Source organism: Venturia canescens, chromosome 8 (genome assembly GCF_019457755.1).
Source record: "Venturia canescens isolate UGA chromosome 8, ASM1945775v1, whole genome shotgun sequence".
NCBI lineage: Eukaryota > Metazoa > Arthropoda > Insecta > Hymenoptera > Ichneumonidae > Venturia > Venturia canescens.
This window is the reverse complement of record NC_057428.1, coordinates 13,609,044-13,629,298: the sequence shown is the minus strand read 5'-3', so window position 1 is coordinate 13,629,298 and position 20,255 is coordinate 13,609,044. Positions and strand designations below refer to the sequence as shown.

At 41.0% G+C, this 20,255-nt stretch overlaps 1 protein-coding gene across 1 annotated transcript in view; it reads right to left on the bottom strand.

Annotated features, from left to right (window-relative positions):
• Positions 1-20,255, bottom strand: part of nolo (no long nerve cord) — a 151,444-nt gene that overhangs the window by 35,465 nt on the left and 95,724 nt on the right. The window contains exons 4-5 of the mRNA XM_043425768.1: positions 14,452-14,504; positions 13,961-14,060 (exon numbers count right to left, since the gene is read on the bottom strand). Coding sequence (XP_043281703.1) covers positions 13,961-14,060; positions 14,452-14,504 — 153 coding nt within the window. The remainder of the gene's footprint in view (positions 1-13,960; positions 14,061-14,451; positions 14,505-20,255) is intronic.

The following is a 20,255-nucleotide window of genomic DNA, read 5'->3' as shown; positions in this document are numbered from 1 at the left end:
AATTCTGAACTTTTTGAAATTTTTTATGCTTTTAGCATGGTTTAGCATGGCAACATTGTATCGCCTGTACCGAAACTCCTTAAGCAGGAGAGTTGGATAAAGTGAGCTCACCGAAGGCAGGCAGATACAATCCCACTCACAGCAGTGCGTGAGAGTTCACGACGAGGAAGCGCCGTAGCGAAGGCAAAGTGCGGCCAAGTAACGTCGTGTGTAGAACGGTCGTAGTGAAAATCAGCTGATTATTGAAACGGGGATCGATGGTCGATGAGCTCATCAGCGCAGTATCATTGAGCACAGTGAGCGCGCGGTGCGCGTGCGCAATGGCTTCGGTTTTCGAGGTCGCTGATTACGAATCTGCACTCGGAATGCAGAAATTCAAGATGGCGGACCAAAATGCACAAACTGACGTCAACGCCACGGAAGGGTTTGAAACCCAGTGATAAATTCACGATTAAATCACTTAGCGCGGAGTCGAGTAAGACGAAACTTTGGTAAAAAAGGCAAGCAATGTCAGGCGTTTTTAGAGCCAAGAACAAAATGCCCGAAGACAGTTTACGGGTGGTAAACATTCGGAGATGTTGAGGGCGAAGCGAAACGTGATTAATCGACTCGCCGACTGGACTGTTACTGAGAGAGAAAAAGAGGAAAGAAAAGAGACACGAATGGGAAATTCATCGACGTTATCTTCAACGACGAAATTCCACGATAACGTCCTCCCGCTGTCCGATCCCTCGCACCAATTTGTGCATCGATGTCCGCGAGGATCAATATTGAAAAATATTTTAATGCGCACTAAACGCCTACCGAGCATCCCATGCATAATTTAATCCGTTTAATGACAAATATTCTGCCGCGCCGTTGTTCCGAGCACGCTGACAAAAAACCTGTCGTCTTCGAACCTTGAGACACGCAGTGTTTTTCAAAATATGGAATTGAAGCTTATGTTCTGTACGCAGTTGAACCACCGCGTCGAGGGTCGTGTACGGGCGAGGCTGAGGAGTAACGGAGTTAAAACCGGGTGCATTTCGACACGAATTTCTCGAGTTCTGGCTGAGAGCTGCACCGCATACCGCAGACTTTTTCTCTTTATACACGCTACGGTACATTATCTACATATCGCGGGAAGTACGAGTGCATATGCGCGTTTGTATACGTGTGTGTATCACGAGAAGGGTCGCAGGGAAGTGGGGAAAACGGAAACGAGAGCAAGGGAGGACGAGGACGAAAAAAACGTTGGTGACCTACAGCTTGGGCTTGCATCAGGGATGAAATTGTGGATATCGCTGTGTATTAAAGCTCGCATGAGCCCGCGCACACATCCTCGCAAATGTTTATATGTATATTCGCCGTCATAACCGTTCTCGCTGCCAGGCGAACGGGGTCAAATCTCACGGCAGACTGAGTCCTCGACGAGGACATTAAAATTCCGGGGACCCGGTCTATCCTCAGCCCGTTTCCGTTTCATCCCCTGTGTGTGCGTCCTCCTCTGTAACGTTGCCACAAGAAGCCCGAATACGGCTGCGAGGATGGAACCAATGGACCAAGAGATCAGAGGATGCCGGAGAAAACGGGGCTTCATAACGGAGGGAGCTATGGCGACGAGCAGAATCGAGAACGATGAGGGATATTAGAGTTAAACGCGCCGCATGTGCTGGATGTTCGAAGATTGTTCGTCATCAGGAAAGTTCAACACTGTCGAGGCTCGTGACGGCACGGATGATCGGTTAATTGGCGAGCAGTTGTTTCGTCTTCTATTTGTCTTCATTTGGTTTGGAAGTTCATAGTTTTGCGATAGAATTTCATGGCGAATGAGCCAAACGACTGTGGCAGATTCTTCGCTCATTCGCTCATCTCTGTTATCACACGATCCAGTACCGAGCTGAGATCGAACAGTAGAATATCGCTCTCAGTCAAGGCTAACACGGCCAGGCTCACGTGAAAGCAACGCTGAACAATGATCGAGCCACGTTCAACAATGGTTCTGCAGTCATTGTTGAAAGAAGCCATCCTGCTCCCGGATTCGTGTTCGACGCATCGAAACCGTTGTAAATTCCCGGCTCTATCCAATTCGGATTTCACTGTGTCTCGTTTCCTTCTCTCGCTAAAAATTCCTACCGAACGTAAAAACGAGTGTAACTTCGATTTCGAATGTCGTCGGACTGCGTCATGGAAAAATATGAAGCCTTTATGATAATTCGATTATCAATTTCTCGATTTGGTACGCGAAGGCATTAAAAAATATATGAACTATCGTTGCAGCATTGGAGCCCGGGGCAGCCTTCAATCTTCGTAAATTCCGACAGGGTAAAGAGAAAATTTTCATTTAAAAAAGCAGTCGATAAAACCATTAGAGATGAAAAAAAATTTCATCTCGTTTGCAAACGATTGGTCGTCTCCGTTTTTTATTGCCGCAACGATAATGTTCATGCTTTTCGTTTCTTTTTATGCACTCAATAAAGAAGCTGATGCGTACGGTTCTCAGAGTGGCTCTTGCAAGAGGAGATTTTTAAAAATATTTTCAACAGGGCTTTCCCTTATTTTTGGTGAAAATAGAATATGTGGAGCAGCAGGTCTAAATAAAGAAGAAGAAATATAGCCGATACTTCATAGTTTCTCGCACCAAGAGATCGTGAACTTTCGATGAAACTGAGTTATTTCGCAGAGTGCAGATGCCATTAGTCTCGCAAGTCTCCAGACTAAAAACTGCTATTCGCTCTCCGTTTTCTCCATTGCTTCTACACAGTGTTGCAACCCCGTGTGCGCGTATATCCCTGCACATGTATACAGATATAAAAGGATTGTACAATATTAGATCGGGCAAAGAAACACGTAACGAGAGCAGGATAAATGAGCCGGCGAATTCAGCGAGGCGGAAGGACCGACTCTCCTTTATTTCTCAATTTTCCGACGATAAAAAAAGAAGCCTCCCTTCAAATTATGGGAAATACTGAGAAGTATGCTTCTTCCAGATTCCTCGAAATCCAGAATATTCAAGATAAAGAAAAGTGTATTTATAAATCGATTGATTTTTAAAAAATTGTGAGATTGATGGGCCCGTGAAGCATTACCGAGCGAATAAAATTTTCTAGACAAGGAAGCTTCAATGATTTCCTCAGCCGAGATAATTGGATAGCGAAAACCGGAGTTGTGAGAGTAAAATAATGAAAATTGTCGAGAAATTTTTCGATCCGCGTGTGCGAGTAGCTGCAAGCTCGAAAGCGAAAAACCGGTTGTTACGACGGTTGGACTCGCTCGCAAACCGGTGAAAAGAGACAAAGCTTTTGCCTCGAATAATGGAGTAGTACGAAACGGCGAGGGGGTTACGGGACAATGTGCTTGTAACGATCATTTCGATGCCAAAAATGACGAAAGCCATTGAGGTTACTGCACACACTTTGGCGGGGTTGAAAAATGCCGCCGAGCAAAAAGCGAGGCAAAAAGGGCTTTTCGAGGTAATTTCAAGAGGGGCATGACGTCACGATTTCTAACGATGTGAAAGAGAACGATAGGCAAAATCAGCGATGAATCACGAGGCCTGAATTGTGTCGAGTTTCGACGAAACGAGCTAACACTTTGCTTGTCACGGTTACTCACTCCCGCATTGGCAAATTCGAGTCTCTCCCTTTCCTCTCGCTATCTCTTTCCATCCCTTTCCAACCGGTTCTCTCTCACTTCCTGTTTCTCTGTACTGTGGATCTCCATGTAGAAATGCGTTAACAAGCCGTAAACTGGTGGCCGCATCCATGTGCAATTTAATCCTATTATCATGGAGTGTTTTCGGGCACGGCACGCTGTCACCGTCGATGCGAAAAGTAGCGAGCTAATATTTGCGACATTTGATGTACCTCACGGGCAAACATCACGGTCATTGGCACTTGGACAGGGGCCGAATGAAGCGAAATTTTTACGATTCGATTGCGCGTAAGCTCATTACGCGTTGTTACACGAACCGGTATATCTTCCCGAGTCCAGTTTATTAGCTGATCGATATTTCGGTGTTGGTTTTACCGGACGAATACGAGCATATCGAATATTTTTATAAACAAAGAGCAATGTCAATATGAACTTAAAAGCGGTGCATTTGTGAGGTTACGTTTTCGAATATCGTGCTACATGCCCCCACTTTTCACAGGTTCCTTTATTTCGTTCAACGATCAAACTGCTCAGCTTATAATTGCACGAACAACCAACACTCCATACCCTGTGACGGAAGCTCGCGTTAGATTGATGCGAAACGCCGCGCGATGGCTCGAGCTCCAGGGCCAAAAATGGCAATGCCAATTTGTGTCGGTCACGTGTCCAAGATCGCCCTGAACACATAACTCTGCTCATACCGCTTGGCAACTAACTCCCTTCGTACCCCGGGGTTAAATAGTTATGGCTCGACACGTTGGGTCAGTCCGCGCGCATCACGTACCATGTCGAATATGAGAGACTCGCGCACGTGGGGATAAAAGAGAAGGCGAGGTACAATGATGAAACACAGTACGATGATGAAAATGCAAATCGCTCGCTTTTTATTTGCTCGGCTTTCCAAAATTCTTGGTTTACAGAATAAAACGAATTTTTGGAGCAGGTCATTAACCCTCTCGGACCGCATGTTGCTTCTACGCAACACGCGCTTCCAGGCCCAATAAAACTGCATCGATCAGTGAGGTTGGGGTTCTAACTGCCTATTTCCATCAAGCAGGGTTAGATTACACCATAGATACTCCTAAACCAAAAGATAAACCGCTTTAAGGAGTTTCGGTACAGGCGATACAATGTTGCCATGCTAATCCATGCTAAAAAAATTAAAAAATTCAAAAAGTTCAGAATTTTATAAAATTTGGTGAACATATTCTTTAGTGCCAAATTTGACGACACAAATTTTTTAAGATTTTTCTTCTACACAGTTATCGAGTAATCGATCACTAAAGTTTACGTGTATAAGCATAGCGTTTCCATATATATAGGCATACATTCCGGGCATGAGAAATCTGCTTTAATGCGTAATTACTCGATCACTAAGTAGAAGAAAATTTTGAAAAAATTTGAGTTTTCGCACTTGATGTTGAAGAACATTATCACCAAATTTGATCAATTTCTTAATATTTTGATTTCTGTACCGAAACTCCTTAACCCATAGAAATATCAACATGAAGTCGGCGTTTCATGTTGAGTTGGCGTCAGAGATCGGCAAAAAAGTATTTATGAATCTCGAGTATTCAAGTACTAGAGAATGAGTAATTGATCAAAGAAAAGTCCCGAATATTCGATTATTCGGTACTTGATGAAACAAAAGTCCCAAGTACTGAAAGAATTGGTAATTCGTCAGGAAAAAATCTCGAATATTCGATTATTCGATACTTGATGAAACGAAAGTCTCAAGTACTGAGAGAATTGGTAATTGGACGAGGAAAAATCCCAAATATTCGATTATTCGGTACTTGATGAATCGAAAGTCTCAAGTACTGAGGGAATTGGTAATTGGATGAGGAAAAGTCCCAAATATTCGATTATTCGGTACTTGATATGAAACAAAAGTCTCAAGTACTGAAAAAGGAATTGGCGATTGGTAAGGGAAAAGTCCCGAATATTTGATTATTCAGCACTTGATAATATCCAAAGGAGCAGAAGAAAATATGCTATGAGAGAATTATGAAATTTCAGGGTATGAAAGTATGAACGAGAAAATGTTAACCAACATGGATGATACGAGAGAAAGGGGGGGAGGGAGGATGGGAGGGAGGGAGGGAGATGGAGATGGAGAGAGAGATAGTTGTGTTCATTCCATGTTCTTGTTCCGACATTCATTCAAGGAAAGAACAATTTCAATACATTTTTTCAAATCCTTTCTTATATTGATTCATTAATAGTCATATTTTACATTTTTACATATTGACATTATAATCATGTTGAAATATTATTTCATTTATCATTGTTAAAGTCTATCTCTATACATTCAACAATTCTCTTTCTTGTTATCATTTACATTATCATCATTGCTTTCGTCGTTATCTCTTTATTTTTTATTATCACATTGTTTCAGATATTTTGCATTGCTTTACTTTTTTATAGTATTCCTGTACTTCTCTTTAAGTTCAATTCGCCTTTACATACCTCAATTTTTTCATAGCTGAATGAATCGATCATTTTATTTTGCTTCCATTGAGTACATTAAATTTATGTCCGACAGATCGTGTCGCTCAGTTATTTCATTATTCGTATAAGTTGTACAACAGAATTGTGTCACAATAAACTTTTTTTGGGTGGCGACCCTTTTTTTACTTTTATCATTTATTATTTCGCTTTGGAATTACATTTCATTAAAACCCTCAATTCGAAGTTTTCATCGCTTAATTTATTGTATTTTGGTAAATTGAACATCGTTGCATAGCTGAATAATCTTTCAACAGCAGCAGACGATGGCAAAGGCGTATTGAACTTGAGGAACTGTTTTTTTACGGATGGATACATATTCAAGAGCGCTAAATCGGTTCTCTTCTCCGATGAAAATTGAGAAAATACCGTTTCTTCGCCATCGGCCCCGAAAGCATGAACGGTCTCATTGTCCGGATCGAGCCCACATGAAAAGTCAAAAAAATCATTATCATCCGTACTCATTGAAACGTCTTCATTATTTTCCTGATTGGTATTCGAAAACGCTTCTCGTAATGTAGAGTTAACGTTACCTTGAGCAGTAGTGTCCAAACACTTCATCCACTTCAGTTTGAAAAGTGGATGTGTAGCAGCAGCCACTGTGCTACATATCCGCATAATCAATATATATATAATAAGTGCCGCATAATCAAATATTCGGGACTTTTCCCTTACCAATCACCAATTCCTTCTTCAGTACTTGAGACTTTTGTTTCATCAAGTACCGAATAATCGAATATTTGGGACTTTTCCTCATCCAATTACCAATTCCCTCAGTACTTGAGACTTTCGATTCATCAAGTACCAAATAATCGAATATTTGGGACTTTTCCTCATCCAATTACCAATTCCCTCAGTACTTGAGACTTTCGTTTGATCAAGTATCGAATAATCGAATATTTGGGACTTTTCCTCGTCCAATTACCAATTTCCTCAGTACTTGAGACTTTTGTTCGATTGGGTCTCGAATAATGGAGTACTTGACAATTTCAGTTTGCCAATTACCGGTTATCAGAGTATTTGATAATATTCATGAATAACAGTACCAAAATTACCAGTATTGCCGACCTCTGGTTGGCGTTGTGTAAAAAGGTGCTTTAGTTAATCACAAAAGAAAAGTGAGTACATATTTTTTTTCGTACTCCAAACGTTGTTTCCTTTTAAAGGGAAGCTGATATTATGTATTTAAGGTAATCGGTGCTAGATTCATTCGTAAATTTTCCTGATTTTGCTCCCCAAGGACCTGGTGCTGCGCGCAGCGAACATTCAAAAATTCATATTTTTCCCAACAAAAAAACTGAAATGTCACAATGGATTCGCAAACTAGAAAGTATTTTGAGATAAAATTATAAAGGGAATCATTTTCCGTCAACGCGAAATAGGTCTCGGTCTGAGAGGGTTAATGGGCTGTCTGAAAAATGAGCGGGGGAGTCTCCGTTGAAGGAACCCTTTCTATTTTTCGTTTGAACAAACTTATTCTTAAAGTGAATGAAAAAGTAACAATTATAACGAGCTTCTGCGAACCGTTACTCTCCATTGTACTCCGATAAATTATTCATTTTTTGTTATTGACCGCATATATAAGATATGAACAAGAGAAAAATATTGAAATTTCGACGCATCTCTGTACCATGCAAATTCAATGTTTTTATTGATAGTAGCTTTTGTGAGGTGTATCGTTTGATCAAATTGGGGCAAAGAAAGCTCGGATTTCGGAACTCGAGCAGGCACATGGGAAGATTGAGAGAAAGAGGAAGGGAGATAATTCTTTTTAGTATTCGTACTGCACGTATTCTTGCCTATATATATATATATATAACTCCTGCTCGGGTAATACTGCCAAAAATTCTCTGTTTGTCGATGTCGAATGGGGCTAAAGAATGTTGCAGATGGTTGCAATTTTTCTACTGCTTTTAAAGCCACTTTACCGTCTATACTTGCATCATAATACGTGATGAAACGGGAGATGACCTGAATATCTGGCAGGGCCCTCAAACGTTCGTTCAACGTTGTTAATACAGTTGTGTGTGTGTGTGTGTGTGTGTGTGTGCGTGTGTGTGTGTGTGGGGAGCAGTACTTCATCGCGATATCTCGCAGAAAATACTGTATCTCTAAATAAAACAATCTGTGCTTTATACGACGATCGATTCCATCGATGTTCGTTTTATGAATTTTGTATCTATTGAGTCATTCGGTTCCCGTTATTCCACCGAGTTAAATAACCAAAGAGAAGAGTTCCATTGAAAAACTAGGCTGTAATAAAAATAGACGAAGCGTCACCACCCTCGCGAATTTGGACATTTGTTGAAAGTCAAAAAATCACGAGAAATGAAAAAATGAAAGGGGGTTGGAACCAGATTTGTGTGCGATTCGGACGACCATCCGGTGGAGTTCCGCGACTCCGGATGGTGAAAAAAGCTGCGGCTATTTTCCTCGAGCTTCCATGGAACGTGGAAAAGAGTTTTATTTTATTTCAGCGGCTCGTTTCGACGCTTGTATTTGTTTGTTGCATCGAAACGTTCCGGCATCACTGTTCGCTTTTATCTCTTCATTATAATCGAGTGAAAACATTTTTTCAAGAATCATTTATTCTCTCCGCAGTCTCTCGACGTCATTACCACGATCTACTGGAGAACGAGAAAACATAAAATTTCCTAGAAATAACTCGAGCGTTTTAAATTAGTTAAAGACTCGAACGTACGAAATTCAATTTCAATACTTCCTCGTGATTCTCACGATATTTTTAGACCTCCCTTTATATATTCTTTCTCCCCGAGAGTATACGTAATGAGAAGAGAATCGAATTTTACGGATGGATGCTTACGCTCTTTCACGGAAAGATTTTATTGCAAAACACGTGCCATCAGAGAGTAAGCCGTGTTGAGGAATCGGATAAATTTTCGCACCGAGAGCGATACTATCGGGATGTAACGACGAAGAAAAATCAGTCTAGCACACGATTTTGTCTATAGTACAACGCGCGCAAAGAGCCATACCCTCTTCTAGCCACACTTTGGCCGTATTCCGCGTCGCTCTTTCGCCAACCTCGATTACCGTTGCGGACGATCGGAAAAGTCGATTGGACGCGACATCGTAAAAGGTTACTTCGGGGCTAAGAGAACGTGAACGAGCATTCAATATGTATACCTATAACTAAATATATATGTTGTGCAATTTTATAGATGGACCTTTCGAGCTTGACAGGGAAAGGTCACTATAGCAGATTTCTTTTTTATTGATGTCTTGTTCATTTTCGTCGACGGAGCTGCGCGCGGAAAAGCGAAGCACTAGTGGATACTGAGTCAACAGATTTCCCAAAAACTGGCTAATTCGAACTCGCTTTCCGTTCGTGCTACTCTCCTACCGACCATTGTTTTCAATATTAAAATATAAATCTTAACATTTTTGGAGCTAATGGGATGAATTTTTGAAAATAAGTTGTGCCCAAACAGTTTATTTCTTCCACTTTACTGTTGCTTTTTCTTCAGAACTTGTCAATAACAGTTATAAACAATTTGAGATATGTTTACAATTTATTGCATGGCTAATTATTTATTGCGAAAGATAGTTTACAACCGACGTATCTTCGGTGCTTATATTTCACAGAAATTCATGCATTGTAATGATTTTATACATTCAATAGATGCAGTCAACCTTTCTTTTGCTGAGACAGGTTCATTAATACGAATTTCATGGTATACGAGTATATAATTTTTCAACTTATTTTCATGTCCCATTTTACTGACGCTCTCTGGCACCCTGACTCGGTCCTGGACCCCGATGTCCTTCCGAAGATCAAATATTTTCGCACAAAAGATAATTCCAAAGAAATCTCGGATGGCTGGTTCTAGATATTGGAAAACTCGGGAGTGAAGCACTCGAGAATCCACGAATAGAGTGGGGTTTTATATTTCGGAGGGGAGATTTGGAGGGCTATTATAATTGATATAAAACGACCCGATAGTATTTCAGGTAACGTTACAATCTCACACAGTTTTGATTTTTTATAATTAATTTTGAAGGAAGCTGTCATTATGACACTTTGAATGAGCGAAATAACTTTAGAGTAATCATTTGACTCGAACCCTACCAGAAGACGCGATCCATTAGCAGGGTCGCAACAAACCAATGAGAATCGCGTAGGAAACCGGTATGAAAACTGCAATGCAATATGAAGTTTATATAAAAGTATTTTTTTTTTTTTTAAATCGAAATCCAGAAGTCATAGGCCAGAAAATAAATCTTTGACTTTGAATTTTGAATGTTCGCTGCGCTTCGGCGACCGATTTTTGTTTGGCGTTAACGTTACTTTGGATTAATCCAGAAAAGCGTGACAGTGAAAATCCAATTGAAAATACAAATTAGGAGAAAAGCATTTATCTCAATGAAAAAGGAGTAAAAAAGCTTTGTCGACGTTGATAAAAATAGAAATTTTTTTCAACTGCATCGTTCAAGTCTCGGCTCCCACATTCCTTAATCGAGCACGAACGTCACTGGAAACATTTTCGAATGAGTTGATCAGCGAAGGATAATTTCCCGATAAAAAATCTAAGCTTGTAGCCGCCCTAAAGAATTCGTGACAGCGTCGATACAAAATTTATGTTTTTTTCCCCCTGAGAAACGTCGTTTTCTTCAAAGTACGAACAATATTTTTTCCTCATTGTACATGTTAAGGCGGACACGTAAGCCGAACGTGTGTTCGTTTTTATCGGTTTTGTAGATTCATTTCATCTAATACAAATATAATGCGCCGATGTATAAAGCGGGGTGGAAAGTTTCTTCGGGACTTGGACAAAGTATCGCAATATGTATTCGGTACACGTTCAACGTGCACACACGCAGCCTCGAAGGTTTCTATAGTTTACAAAGATATCCATCGACCCCTACCCAGGATAGTTTATCCAGGAGAGAGGGTGGACTGGAGAATGCTAACCGGGAAACCCGCGAGGTTGGCAACGATTTCGATAGTTCCAACGATACTACTCCATGGCCTCGAGGAACAACACTGCGTGTATTTCCTGAGATTGATATCTATACATATAATAAGCATACACAGTTTCTAATGTAACAGACAGATTTAGGGCTTCGAAGGCGAGGCTGAAGTTGTTCGGAAGTAGCGAGCAACACCAGTGCTAGTAACCAGGTAACCAGATGTGGATTTCCAAAGTGTTTTACCCCTCCTCGCCACCTTCTCGTGACTGCCGAAACTCTCTACGTTTTCTTCTTCACAAGCCCTCTCCTTCATCCTCATTATTATCAATATTCCGCGACAATAAACGTTGAAATTCATCGACGGTTATTATCGTTTGAATATCTTCGTGAGAAGATTCAGGTTTCGTGTTCTCCTCTGTGTACTTTGAGTCGATGGCAGACTCGAAGAGTCCCAGTTTCTAAAGTCGAGTCGATCCAACAACCATTTGGCGTTGCACGCTAAGATGCAGTGTCTTTTGAATTTCTGCAGCCCTCTTCTCAGTTAGCTCAGTGTACACGCTCTGCAGATGCCCTGACAGATATATTATAAAACTCTGAAGCAAGGCATTCCGGTACGGGTCCAAGGGTTTATAGTTTCGGCGGTGAAATTGGCGTGGATGTCGAAATGTAGGTCGGGTCACCTGCATCGTAGCCGCCCCACGGGAGCCTCCCATATCTGCAGAGTCTCTGTCCCAGGAACTGGCGCGTGTGCGGAGAGCAGGAGCACAAAGACAGGAAGAGCAAGAGGATGCGAGTGCGGGACGGATGATGAAAGGTAGATGAAAGATGGAGATGGCTGGGGGAAAAGGAAGGGAAGCGGCGTAAGAGGCAACGGGGGGGATGAATACGGCGAATTTCCGGAATATGCACATACGTGGATGTTAACAACATTAGAGCTTCGGCATTCGTTCATATACACATAACGCACGTATGACTGAAAGCAGAAACGCGGAGGAGCAGGCACAGGGGACGTTTGCTTGTTGTACGAGCCTCTTTTCCACGGTCCAGTATTCCACGTGTCTTTGCGTACAGCGGATGATGGGAATTTTGGGGATTCCGGTGAAAAAATGTCTCGAGCAATAGTGAGAGCGAGGGCGAGAGGGAGGGCAAGTGGCGAATGCGAATTAATTTGATTTTATAGATGCACGGAGTTCTGCATCCGATTTACCTACCTTCGACGTTGCAATTTTCGCCTCTATTTTATTTACAACGGGAACATTTGTGATTCGTTTGTTTAAGCGAGTTAACAATGGCTCGCGCGCGAAACTTGAACGAGGTTTGATGAGTGTGATCTTTTTTTGCTTTGTTTTTTAAGCTTCGTCCAACCTACCCGGGAGCACAGCTGCCGGAGAAACTTTTCGGAATAATTCTCCAGCGAAACTACACGCCGAGACTCGAACTGACTTGGGTATAACCTCGTTCTGACCTGGACCGAGCCTCACCGGATCATGCTAATTTTCCTCCTGCATATCTCGCCCCCTAACACGCAGACAGGCTTATTGCGCGCTGCTCTCAACATCACGAAAAATTCCGTACGCTTTTTTCACTTTTAGTTCATCTCGTATTATGAATTTATGCAGCGCAACGAATTGCAATGAAGATAAGGGCGTACTTCACACAATTTAATATCTTAAATGATTACGGAGTGGTACCTTCTCTTTGAAAGGATTCGTGTTTACTAGAGAGAACACCGAGATGAGGGCAAGGAATTGAAAATGCCACGGTCTCTTCCGGGTCTCGCAAATTCTACACATTCCGGAATCAAACGCAGGACCGAAATCCTCTGCGCTATCTTTTCACTCGTATCACAGCTACAGCTACAGCTCAGCTCAAAAGTCTTATTCACTTTGTGGTTTACGTAGACCGAGACAGACGATAAGGGCCTGAGGAAGTATCGTAATTTTCAGAAGTTTGAAAAGCTTCGTGTATCGTTCACTCTCAAACAGCAAGAAACTTGGTGGAATTCTTGCAATTTTCGGAAACAAATATTCTTGGGGTCCAATGGGGTGCCCCTCAAAAATTAGTGAGATTTATCTTCTCTAAAAATTGAATCCAGTTCACTGAAACTGCTTCTTTTAGAAAGGAGTTGCAAAAAAATTCAAATCCTTTTAAAGTTTCTGTGTTTTTTTCCAATTTTCATATTTTTCTTCAAAATTTCTTCTTTTTCTCATTTACCGAATTTTTTACACCAGATTGCCAGAATGAAAGCAAAGTCAGTTGCACAATTTTTGAAGCACCCCGCTTTGCCCCGGTCTTCTCCACATTTTTTTTCGGTCCGTGAAAGCAAGCTCAATTTTTCGATCCCATTGGAGTTTGAGCCAAGTTTTACTCAGTTAACGGTTGAAGATTTTTCGAAACATCATTTGAAGCCCGGAGGCACTCGCAAGTGCAGATGCTGGAGGGAAAATCGAACAACACGCCCAACTCTACGGTAACTCGATTTTGGTTTGCCTACCAGGTTAACCCAACCGCAAATTTCTCCCTCGTGGATCACCGCATACAATCGCTGTCGAAATCGCCACACAGCCGAGATACGCGTCTGAGGCGTACTAACCGAGACTCTTGATATCCGAAAAGGTCTTTGGTGCTTAAATTGTTAATAATTTACAGCGAATTCGTCAGCCAGTTATTCACATTTAAATCGATCAAAATTCGAAGAAAATAGTGACGTTTGGGGTGCTCTCCACTCTGCTCATGAAGATCATTATTTTAGCCGGGGAAAAGTAACTTTTCGATGTAGCGTCGCAATTGAACAAATGCGTATTCACAAACACGATCAGTGCTTGTGAATATTTCGCTGACTTTTCGAATAAAGTGGTAGCGCAGTAGAGAGTGGAAGGAAACTCACCACAATGTTGCAAACTTTGTACCTGAAGGTCCAGGCATTTTCCTTACACTCTTTTCCTCGACAACGTCTCTCCTGATGCGATATTCCACCGCCGCATCTCCTGAGAAAAAAGAAACGTTTGTTCAAGACTTGTTAGTGATTTCCGCCAAGTTATTCAGCCAAATAAGATCATTATTATGTTTGCTTTTTGTTATGTGGGTCAGGAAGTTTTAACGAGAATATTTTCCATCAAATTAAAGGTTGCCTCAAATAAGTTTTTTTTTTCATCAAACATGGCGATTGATGAGGGTGAAACGTGAGTTCTGGTTACTTTTATAAAAACAAGGAATCCTTTGATGTTGATATCGACCATGCTGGTTTAATATTCATCGGTATATCGCACGTAAGAGGTTTTCGCAAACGAAATATTTGAAGTAAAACAGCTTTTACGTTATTACAGCTTTATCGAAGTATGAATTTCCTTATTAATTCGGGCGAATGAAGTAACGTACCTCGAGCAACGAGACCACCTTGTCCATGGCGACTGTTCTCTCCATGCAACATTCTGCAACACATAAATACGAGAATTTTATTAAGGAGATGAAAGAAAAATCGGTGAGACGCGTAGGTTGGAAGGTCTTTGGCACATACTGTAATACGTTTTACCTCGAAGCACAGTTATAGATGTGCCTGATGACAGTTCATGAAAATATGATCAATATGTGAGGGTTACAGGTTGATTACGCGATCTCATAAAAAATCCCATTACTTTGGGGCAAGTGTCATTAGCGAATTCTTGATAGAAAAAGGTGGAGGGCGTGTGGAGGAATTACCGATGTGAAAATTGGACGATGATCGATGTACCGCCCTCATTCGCACCAAATATACTTTCAGATTAACTGTATTCTCGTTGGTGAAATATATCCAGCGTTATAATTAATAACAACCGAATAAACGCTTCGATAAAAGTAAATCATGACATTGATAAAAATTCCGAAAGAGTTTAATGTTGACTCATCGTTATTTACACTTCGTTCGTTTGTGCTTTTAAGGTAGATCGTGCTCGAAGTATCGTATTTTATGGGTGTCTAAATTGGATCGATTTTTTCTCCCTAATTTTAAATATAATCAATTTAAATTAATGTCAGAGTTATTCTTTCGAAATTGTAACTAAACTTTTTCAACTTATATTTTGGCTGAACTTTTGGCTTACCGACTGAATCCCAAATTTCATTGGTCCCTGGCGAAAATAGTACAATTTTTTATGTAAAAAATCGCATTGGAGACCGCAAAGGGAAAACACAACGAGAAATGGATCAAGAAAACAGTATTAATAAGAAGACGGAAGGCTGTGACGGGAATGGGCCAAGCCAAGAAGAAACAAAATGCCGAAATAAACAAATGTGGGGTTAAACGAGTGCTCACTGCCAATTTCGTTCAATTTTTAACGTAATATATTTTTATTACTAATAAGAAAATCGTCTCGAATTTTTTTCCAAACCTTCGTTATATACTTTATTGTTATTGTGTACGTTTTGCATAAATTTCGTAAGAAGCGTTCATTCGAAATATGCGAAGATAAACGATTTTTTACGCATAGTCCCTGTCTGTATTTTTCTTCATATTGCAAGACCTTTATCTCAATAACCAATAGGACGAACCCCTTGAAATTTGATATGCGTTTCAGTCGACTAGTCATTTAAACTCTGTAAATTTCGAGTCTTTCTTAAGAAAATCGTTTCGCGCATGAACTGCCTTAATTCTACGAAGTATCAATCAATTTCTCACTTTTTATTCTGCTGATGTATTGGTGAAAGTTAACTAATTGAAGCTTCGAAGGGTGAAGCAGACACAAAGGAGCACGAAGTTAGTATGGGAAAGGCTTCAGAAATCGTTGAAAGCAGGTAATACGAACGTTGGAGGTAGTTCCTTAAACGAGCTTTGAAGGGCTCATGATAGATAGTATCGCGCAAAGCGCATAGAATCACCGGTGCATGAGGATTCAAGCTTAAGAAATTGCAGCTCCAATTGTTGTCTACTAATTCTAAGCTTCTGAATGTGCTTTGAGTTTGAACATATCGCTGATCATTCATTGATTGCACTGTCGCACCCTTAAACACTCGATTACAACAGTTTCTTATTTCTTTTTTCAAATTCTTTTGACCGAGGGTTTTTAGAACAAAATTCTTCGTCATCACATTGATCGTATTTGGTGTGGGCGAGGCCTTCATTATTATCATCATTCTCGAATAAATTGTTGTATGTTAAAATTCTAGTTTAAGGGCGTAATTGGTAGAGCCAAAGACCCCAATTTGAGAATCATTTGTAAAAAATATTGAACAATAGGAATTTCTATTGATTTTTTTTCACGAATCGTTTGATCTCACAACTATTTAATTCTGTTGCCAAAGTAATTTTGTTCCGAATAATAAGTTGACATTTCCTAATCCCAGATTTTGCCTCAATACATTTATTTTTTTTTTCTTCAGAAGGCTCTTCTCTACCGAGAACTGTCAAAAATAAATTTGGTCGAATCAGTTCTCGAAATTATTCCAGTTGTTGCATTAATCAAAATTTTGGTAAGGCTGGCACCCAGCAGCAGTAATTTAACGATTCGATTTGCGCTTAAAACTGGGGAAAAAGCGTTACAATAACTCATTTCGTAATTGCTGAATAGAGGAGTCCCATTGTCCTCTCAATATATAAATAACATTCGTCTACGACGGCTTCCGCATGAATCTCCAAAGCCAATAAAAGCTTCTGAATTCTCTCCCATCTATTGAAGCTTCTATTTAAAGCTACTTATTGTTGTCGTGATGAATGAACGAGGAAAAAATAGCGAATGGATGAGAGTGCAGAAGGTAAATGAGTCGGTGAAATATATCAACGACAGTTGAGGGGATAGGAATGAGAAACGGATCGACACGCGAGTGGGAGAATTTATACAGAAGCTCGGGAGGTCTTTTCGCCGTATAGCACGTGAGAAGACTCTTCTTCGTGCTTTTCCTCCCTCCGAGCATCCGTTTTTTTTATATAACTTCTGATTGTTCGACCTCAAGTGCCGATTATACGGACCTTTCACGCTATTAGAGGGTTGTTTTTCTTTCTCAAGAGTCGCCTGCCATCCTGTCAATTCGTTTGGAATAATACGACTGTCCATAGCGACCACTTAACGGACACTCTGCTCCCACGTCAAATCGAACTCGCTTACCCTTACGAGCATTTTCATTCGTAAGCTCGGTGCTTTCGACCAGGACACTTTTGTACGATTGGTTGAAAAATTGTAATGAAGATTTTTTAGCACTCGATTATTATCGAAGCTCCAAATTCATTCATAAATTAATGAGTGATCGGTGATCGCAATAAATTTCTCGGGCTCGTTGCAAAGGATCGTTCCAATTACTCTGCTTCTAAAATCCAGTAATTATTGGGAAAATTACGAGTATTTATCATCAACAAATAATTCATCGCAATCAAGAGTTATTATTCCTTCATTGAGACATATATTTTGTCGAATTTTACACAGTGATGATGATTTCCGCGATCGAATGATGTGTTACTTGTTTTTGAATATATTTAAGTCGAAATTACGCAAGTCGGTGCGGAGACCGAGACGATAAATGGGCTACTTGAGAAAATGTTGTGCTTTTCGATAGTTTAAGGAGCTTTGTCTATTTCCTACGCTCAACGATCAAAGAACGTATCGTTCGATTCGTCCCGTGGTTTGTCGTAATTGACAACAAAAAAATAATCAGAATAAAATCGGGGTAGGTTTCAAAATTTTGTGGATTTTTTCTACTACAATTTGAATTTATTCATAAAATATCGATGATCATTCCACGAGGTCGTTTTTAAATGGTTCAAGGGCGAACTGCGGTATGGGAAATTTCAAATAATCGAACAGCAGACTGGAATTGAGTGAGCCGTTTCGCCTTACGCAAGATCAGCAAAATTCCAAGTCCAATTTCCTCCTCTTGGGGATGCCGATTGTCGAACACTTCCTCGTATCCAACTGTTTAGACGAGACACGCGAATCGATCTTTGATCCACACTCGAGACCGTGCTCGAAGGACACTCAGCGTCCTTGTGTCACTCGCAGTGAGATTTGCGAACGTTGTTTTTCCTGCTTTTCATGTTTTCACTCTTTATCGGTGCTCCATCAATCGCAGACTTTTTCAAGGGCTTTCTTCGAGGCATTGTTTTTTCGTCAGTTCTGCTCGAGGCTCTTTGTGGAGGCTGCGTCGTTAAACACTCTTATTCACTCGTCTCGATAAAAATGTAAATCAAATCTTGAATATTACCTCAACGTCGATGAGCCCTCGAAAACTCTGTTGAGGGCGTTTCATATTTTTTCACTTCCGTCTCAAGAGGAAATGTCCGTTTCCATGATCTCGATTGTTGTTCGATCCCGAGCTCAATGTCATAAACAAAGGCAACGACTTTTCACAGAGAAAAACTCGAATGTAGAAAAACCCTTTTAAAGCCAGCAGTATAACTGGTTAATTATCATCGCAAGTTCACAGCCGCATCGGTACAAATATTTTCTCAGTCGTCGGCGAATAGTGAGGTGAAGTTGGAGTCGCAAAGGCAGCGTATATCTGGGACGTATAACTATGCTTGGTAAAGGCGAAATACGTATTCCCGAATTCCCACTCAATCTAAAATCAATCTTAGTTCGTTCTCTCTTGGAGGCGAAAGAGGTTGCACGAAAAGGTGGGCAGAGGAGGTTGGCGATGGGGTTGCAAACTTGAGGGGGTTAGGAGCGTGGAGATGTAAGGTGAGAAGGAGGCGAAGCGAAGGAGGATGGAGGTGTTGGGTGGAGTGTGGAAAGTGAGAGAGTGCCGATCTGTTTTAAGCGGGCCTCACCAGCCTGCATTATTCAAAGGCCGTCCTGGTTGGGTGTAGAACGAGAAAGAGGAGGAAGCAAAATGGAAATTCTATAGCTATATTTATCCTGTGAGTATATATAAATCCTGATCTTTTCTTCCACGCTTCCTTGGCCCTTTCCACCGCCCTTTTGCCTCTTCATCCGCTCGGCAATTGCCTTCTTCTTGAGAATCGATGCTCCAATCTTCTTTTTCGTTTTCGAATAGGTTGATAGTTCGAATTGAGTCGAAGGGAGCAGACTTTCGGAAGCGTGAAACATCACGAGCGCTGGTAAATTAAACACAATAAAAATTTGAGCGCGAGCCCGACAAAACCTGCCAGATTGCGCCGTGGAAACGCACGACCCAAAGAACATTGACGGATGTCCAATGATCGCGAACCCTACCGTCGGAAAAGATCGGTGGAAAGTCTTTTCACTGTGAGACATTCGTGCGAAGCGACGATACTGCATTATTCAGTGCTACCGCAACATCTCTGCTTTCACCACCCTTCCCATACTTGCGCTACTCCGATCCTTGCCTTTTGCATGAAACTACTGACTTTAGTTACTCACGGGAATCCCCCCTCCCCAGTCTCCTTCATTCCTCGCTCTTCCCCTTTTCCATTCGTTCTTTTCTTCCCCAAACTTCTTGCCTTTGCAGATGTCAATTTGTCTCTGGACCACACCCCGCCTACGATCCACTTCGTGTCCTCGAATCATAGATTGGACCCTTTTTATACGAATTTTAGTAAGAAGATGATTCATCACAGAAAAAACCTTTTTCGGGAAGGTGCATGGTTTTTGACATAAAAATATTCCTTGTCAATAAATTACTGGACGAATGAATGAATTCACAAGAAAACCGAGAGAAATTTACAGTTTTTGCATAAACTACGTGGCATGAGGTGTTAAAAAATGATGGAATTTGGGGCATGGAATACGTTTTTAATATTTGTGTTATCGTCGAGCTCGTTACCACACAATTTCAGCGTCTTGCAGTCTCCCCGATTCGCATCCCTATCGTTGAAAATTCGATTAATCTCCGAAATATCTTGTTATTCGATACTTCGTTATGCAGGTCAACGATAATTTAACTCGCAGCACGTCGTCGTTTTTCCAGGATGATTTTATTGAATTTTGCTGACGCAGCTTCGTTCGCTCTGCTTCGAGATAGTTGTAATTCTCGAGATGTGTACTGGAATAATTAGTCGTGTAATTACGACAGATATAGAAGAGGATGACGGCAAGGATGGGAGCCGAGCGGATGGAAAAAGAGAGAGAAATTGGAGCCCAGACATATTCGCTCGATATACCAAATTCTGCGACATTAGACTCCCAAATTATTGAAAGCAGCAGATGACGGAGGTTGAATGAGAACGGTTCTGGAATAGAGAACGCGTGTGGCTAAGTGTGAGAATCCAATCGATATGTATATGAATTCCGGGTTTG